The sequence below is a fragment of the Thamnophis sirtalis genome, unplaced genomic scaffold, assembly GCF_051295495.1.
Source record: "Thamnophis sirtalis isolate CommonGarterSnake01/CBP01778 unplaced genomic scaffold, rThaSir2_p1.2 scaffold_6, whole genome shotgun sequence".
Classification (NCBI taxonomy): domain Eukaryota; kingdom Metazoa; phylum Chordata; class Lepidosauria; order Squamata; family Natricidae; genus Thamnophis; species Thamnophis sirtalis.
In genome coordinates, this window is record NW_028261386.1 from 120,557,855 (window position 1) to 120,564,424 (window position 6,570).

Below are 6,570 nucleotides of genomic sequence, written 5' to 3' on the forward strand. Positions count from 1 at the left end.
CTCCGCCCTGGGAGAGAGAGAAAGACCTTCACTCACACCGAGAGTTCGCTGCCCTGCCTACCTTCCAGCCGCCCGCCCGCCCGCTTCTGCCAAAAGTTGTGGAACTGGCGCCATGGGGGACCATTGCGCGCCCCGCGCCTCTGCGAGAGAGGCGGCGTCCAGTCACGCCCGGTCAACAACGGTGGCAAACCACGCCAGCTGGCCCTTTCCCGGTTTCTTCGCGGCTCGCTCTCGCCCGGGGAGATCGTAAAGCGCTTCGCCAAAGAAAACTCGCCCGCCCGCCCGCTGGCCCGCTGCTGCCTTGAACCGTCGCGTCGAACTTCGTACCCACCGCGATGTCCTTTCGTCGCCACCACCGAATCGGCAGCCGCTGCCGCTGGCGGAGACGTCCTCGCTCGGCGGCCGGCACGTGCTGAGGCGTCGGCTGGGCTTTTAGCGAAGAAGAGCGCGGCGGTAGCAGCAGCGGCGGCGGCGCGAGCCATGGTCCGCCCGGCGAGCGGGAGGCGCCTCCATTGGAAGAGCTGCGCGCACGTGCTCCTTCTTTGCCGTCCCGGCTCGCGTGCCCTCAATCCCCCGGGCGGGATTCTCCTGAGGTGTGGGCGTGAGGAGAGGAGGGCGCTGCCCTCCTCGGATTGCTGAAGACTGGCGGCGCTCCCCTCTTCGCCCGAGTCCCCGGCAACTTTGGAGGCATGGATCAAGCTAGGCTCTGCCAAGCCACCCCGGGCCTAAACCCCTTCCACGCCAATGACTCCGACCAGACCAGGAATTGCAGTCCCGAAGAAAGTTCCGCCTACCAAGATGGCACCCCGTTCTCCTGGAAGGTTGTCCTCACCGTCGTCTTGGCTCTCATCACCTTGGCCACCATATTGTCCAACGGTTTTGTTATTGCCACTGTCTACCAGAGTCGTAAGCTCCACACCCCGGCCAATTATCTCATAGCTTCCTTGGCGGTCACTGACCTTCTGGTCTCCCTCCTGGTCATGCCTATCAGCACCATGTACACTGTGACTGGGAAATGGACCCTGGGCCAGGTTGTGTGTGACATTTGGCTCTCTTCAGACATCACTTGTTGCACTGCTTCCATTCTCCATTTGTGTGTGATTGCCCTGGACAGATACTGGGCTATCACAGATGCAGTGGAGTATTCGACTAAAAGGACTCCCAAGAGAGCAGCAGGCATGATTGCCCTGGTGTGGGTCTTCTCGATCTCCATCTCCATCCCTCCTTTCTTCTGGCAGCAGTCTAAAGCGGAAGAGATGTCTAACTGTGTGGTGAATTCAGACCACATCTTATATACCATCTATTCCACGGTGGGGGCGTTCTATTTTCCTACCATGCTGCTGATAATCCTTTATGGAAGGATCTATGTGGAGGCCAGATCTCGGATTTTGAAACAGACGCCAAAGAACACCGGCAAAAGATTAACTCGGGCTCACTTAATAACAGATTCCCCAGGGTCAACGTCCTCTGTCACTTCTATAAATTGCAAGATCTCGGAAGCCTCCAGTGAAATGGGGTCTCCCATATATACGAACCAGGTCAAAGTAAAGGTATCGGATGCTTTTCTGGAAAAAAAGAAGCTGATGGTTGCCAGAGAGCGGAAAGCAACCAAGACTTTAGGGGTTATTTTAGGAGCCTTCATTGTGTGCTGGCTACCCTTCTTTATCATTAGTTTAGTGTTGCCTATTTGTAAAGATGCTTGCTGGTTCCACATGGCCATCTTTGACTTTTTCACGTGGCTGGGATATCTTAACTCTCTGATCAACCCTATCATCTACACTATGTCCAACGAAGACTTCAAACAAGCTTTTCATAAATTGATACGGTTCCGATGCACAAGTTGAATGATAAGTGCAGTTAAATATAAAAGTCTCTGGTGTCGGAGGCTTGAGTGAATGCATTTTGTGTGACTGGTTCTTCAGGTAGGTGATTATTCTTACCATGCTACTGTCTCTCCAGAAAGCAGTATCTTTTGATGGCAAAATTGGAATTCAGTAGAGAGGAGAGCCGTGCCAGTTAGCAAAGGTTCTCATTCAGGGTAGAGGTAACTGCAAAGCAGCCTCCTTCTGAGCCTGGGTTTAAAAATATGCTGCATCTTACTCTGCTCCCACTAATGTTGCTGAAGAAGTCTTTTTTGGCCTTAAAATGAGAGTTGATCCTGGATTTTGCCTTTGTAGAGCCGTTGTGGTAGGAACTGGAGAGGTTTTGGACAACTTTTGTGGAGACACCTGATGGAACGTGACTGTACTGTACTTGAACTAAGTGACTCTCATCCCATCTCCTCTGCTAGGAGATCTTTGCCTCTCAGACATCTGTGTTTGAAAGTGCTTTGCCATGTTCCCTCCTTTTTAACTGCTAGCTTGCTAAATTAAAAGACTATGCAGAGTACATTATAATGAATTGCGCATGATGCTTAGTAGTTAAATGGATCAGAGGACTGGAAGAACTAGTACTGATAGTCTTAACGATAACCATTCCTTCACTTGCATATAATAAATGGGCTGAAGGAATGTTGGGGAAGCAATCAAATATAGACAAAACTCAGCATGAGAAGAGCAACTCATCTTTTTTTTTTGGTACAGATGTGCCTTCTTTTTTGTTTAACAATCTGCCAGTATCAACCCCCCCTCAAAAAAAGCAAACTATTCTACATGCATATGTTTGTGTGAGTGCGTGCATGGTAGCTTGCAAAATCAAGTGCCATAGCTTGCAAGCTTATTTTTTTATTTATCCATGTTTCCTCCTTCCTATCATATTTTTAAATAACTCATTATCAGCTAGTCTTTTGTTCACTTGTTTTAGTTGAAAATCATCCTTTCAAAGCTTTCTTTCACAGTTTGCTTTCCAAAAGGAAAAAAAAAAGATGTTTATTCCTTACGTGGACACTGAACAAACTGCGGCTACTATGAGTGTAATAATTCTTATTAAATGAACCTTTTCCCCCCTCAAAAGGCTTTTTCCTCTATTATCGCAAGGCAATTTTTCCTTAACACAGATTTCCTAAGCAGATTTTCAAATCTTTAATATATTCTGTTCCTAAAGGAATCTACTCTGTATTCCTGACGCTTTCTAGTACAGAACCTCATCTACTGTTTTAATTTCTCTTATCCTTACTCTTCATTCATCTCTTCTCGCATGTCCCATCCCATTCTTTCCTGAAATGCTTTGACAAACAGATTGAATGAGTGATTCCTCTACATTATTAATGCCACTAAGACAACAAGGCCAGGACAGGACCCAGTTTCAGAAACTGAGAAAGCTGCAAAGTTTCTTTGTCATCTGCCTAAAGCCCAGATGCCAAGAAGTGACTCTTATACAATATTCACTGCTTTGAACAAACTGCATTCAAAACCTTATTACAGTTCATGCTTGCTATGTTATATAATCCTTGAAAGAAAGATGACCCACTGAATACCTCCCCTACTATTCAAGTTAAGGGCGTTACTAAAATAGCTTTTATTATATAGGACAGTCTGGTTCAGGTCCCCTATGGATTATGAACTTTTTTTTTTTTTTGGTGGGAAGGAGAGATCTCCCGGGAACAGGATATTAAATTAATGATGGCACATCATGCCAGAAGCCTCACAAAAGTTTTGATTAGAATCCTTTTAGAGAGCTTTCCTTCTGTGATCTGGGTCAGGATTGGCAATAGCTTCCTTTGCCCATGTGTTGGGGTAAGTAGAAAATCTGACTAATGCTTTTCTGCAGTGGTAAAAATAGAAGTATAAATTAAGACTCCGATGTATAGCCAAGCTGCCCAAATGAGAGAGGAATAGGGAAGAAGAAAATAAAATCCTCTGCATCTTAACTACTGTAAGATCTAAAGAACTGCATGCGATCCATCTTAGCAACAATTACACGGCAATTCTCCTGTCCTACCTGATTCCAGCAGCCATATTAAGGAAGCACAACGGGCACTCACCTTTGCTACCTCATATTTTTCTACATTCTCATGGAATTCCTTGCCATTTTTCCCCCTATAAAAGTAGGACTTCAACAGTGGTGTTTATAATTGTACTTCCCTCTCCCCCTTTAAAAATAAACAATACACACAATGCTTTCACAGTGTGAGTCACTTTCACCAATCCTTGTTAGGCAGTAAATAAGTTTTATGTACTATCAAGAAAAGCATTCCATCATCTTTATTCCTAGAGACCTAAAATATAAATACTGCCTGAGATTACAGCAAATGTGTAGAAGAAAGAAATGTCAAGGAGTGGATGTCAACAAACACAATAAAAAATTTATATTCTGGTTTTAAAGATTAAATTTGATTGGATTTTTTTTATGAGGCCTTTATGGTATTATTATCTAAATCCAGGTCTCAAAAATGATGGTGAGTTCAGGAAGAAGTTTGAGAACGAATTATTCACTGACTTTGCAAACATAACTTTCCTCTGCATTACTGTTTGGTTTTCATATGTTATGGCTGCATTTTTTTTCATGTACTGTAGTTAACTCCCAGTTAATTTTTTCTTGAAAGAGCTGCTAATCTCATTCTGAAAGTCCTGAAATGTAACTTTTGCACTGAAATGAACTGTACACTGTGGCATAACTTCTTCAGGTTGCTTGTTTATGGAAAGCAAATGGTTGTTCAAGAAATATTTATTTTTGTTTTAAATCAGTAAGTGTTGATACTGTAACATTTGAGACTTATTTAGCCATCATACTTCACAGACAGGAAGTGGAATGGATTGCTTGTCTCTTAATACTGTTTGCACTACTACAGTCTTCTTCAAAAATGAAGGACCTTGTGTTCCTGTTTGGGGAACATAGGAAAAAATGTGAAAGTCCTGTCCTTTCATCTTTTTAATCAATCTGGAATTTAAAAAAAAATAGCCATTTGATGTTGTGATCTTACAGATTTTTTTCATATGTATGATACTGTTAACACAAATTTTAAATCATCTGAAATACTAACCATTGTTTTGATCCTTTAGGTTGTTGGTGTGTACAATTGGAACCTACTTTATTATGTATTTTTACTCTTGTTTTCAAAGATTAGATAAAATATCTCTATGTAATAAGCCCAGCAGTCAAAATTTAAAAAAAAACCAGACTATGTTGTTCTGTTCCATTTGCTTTGAAAGGATTGCATTGCAAGTGTTTGTCTTAAATGTAGCTGAAAATCAAACAATAAAAAAGCTTTACTGTGACAACAAGAGTATTTGATAGAAATTGTGTTACTCAGGAAGATGATATTTGTTTACTTGATTAAAGCTTTATGTCATTTATAAGATGATGAGACAGCAGGAAAAAGATAACAATTAATTGTAGCTATATTTGGCAGCTGTTGCGGAGCCACAACAAATATAATACCGATCAAATATCTTGGACAGCATTCCACTTTATCAAATATGCAGATGCGATCCTTAACAGTGATTGGGTTCATGCATATACAAAACCATGGTTATTTGAATAAGTGACAATTGTCTGGATTCATGTAACATGGTAAGCAGTAAACCAAGAATTATATAATAATTTAACCAGATATGCAAAACTGCCAATATCTGGTAAAGTACATTGTAGGTCCATGTGTTCGTACTTGTTTGGGGGATACTGCAAGACACTGCATTATTTAATTGAATTCATGTATGCTGCCTTTCTCCCATCATGGAATTCAAAGGATATTCATGGAGGTTTTTAGATAATCTCTTACCAGGCGTTGACTAGACACATATTGCCTTCATTTGTGAGACAATAATACCTGTTTAGATTCAGCAAGAACGCCACATCGTATGTCCCTGTCTTTTAGATATCTTTTTAAAAAGGCATAAATTCTGATATTTATTTTTACTTCCACTTAAAAGAATTGGTGGGTAAACCCAAGACTCCTAATAAGTGAAAGTAGTTTCCCCTTTATTAGGAAGTGAAGCTGGCTTGGAAACAGAGAACATTCTGTGTTGAGTAAGGCATGTAGAAGCTGTGGGGAATCCCATTGTCAAGGCAGTCCTTGGGCTAAAGAAAATGTCCTTATTCTAATATGCAAGTAGTTTAGTAATCCAATTGGATAAACCATTGTCCAATTGGTTTAAAATATTAACAAAGATGATAAAGGATCTGGATGCTAAATCCTAAAATAAATGGTTGAGGAAGCTAGGTATTTCTAGCCTATTGAAGATAAGGATGGTGTGTGTGTCTGTGTGTCTGTGTGTGACACAATGCCTATCTTTCAGTACTTAAGTACTTAAGGCCTAAGAATGGAATGACTTAGTCTCCATAGCACCAGAGGGCAGGACAAAAAATAATGGGCAGAAGCTTGTTAAAGACAGATCCAATCTAAATGTAAGGAGAAATTTTCTTATAGTGAGAACAATTAATCAATGGAATAGATTTTCTTCTGAAGTTGTGAGGTCTCTGTCACTGGAGGTTTTCAAAAATAGATTGGACAACAATAGATTGGAGCCAAGGTGGCGCAGTGGTTAAACGCAGCACTGCAGGCTACTTCAGCTGATTGCAGTTCTGCAGTTCGGCTGTTCAAATCTCACCGGCTCAAGGTTGACTCAGCCTTCCATCCTTACGAGGCGGGTAAAATGAGGACCCGGATTGTTGTTGGGGGCAATATGCTGA

At 42.0% G+C, this 6,570-nt stretch overlaps 1 protein-coding gene across 1 annotated transcript; it reads left to right on the top strand.

The window, feature by feature from the left end:
* Positions 1-313: 313 nt before the first annotated feature.
* Positions 314-5,156, top strand: HTR1B (5-hydroxytryptamine receptor 1B). The gene has a single exon (XM_014068572.2). It carries the CDS (start codon positions 690-692, stop codon positions 1,842-1,844), a length of 1,155 nt encoding a protein of 384 aa, XP_013924047.2. The 5' UTR covers positions 314-689; the 3' UTR covers positions 1,845-5,156.
* The last annotated feature ends 1,414 nt before the right edge of the window (positions 5,157-6,570 follow it).

Excerpts from the sequence above, each read along its gene's own strand:
- HTR1B (XM_014068572.2), top strand. The coding sequence starts at position 690 with ATGGATCAAGCTAGGCTCTGCCAAGCCACCCCGGGCCTAAACCCCTTC.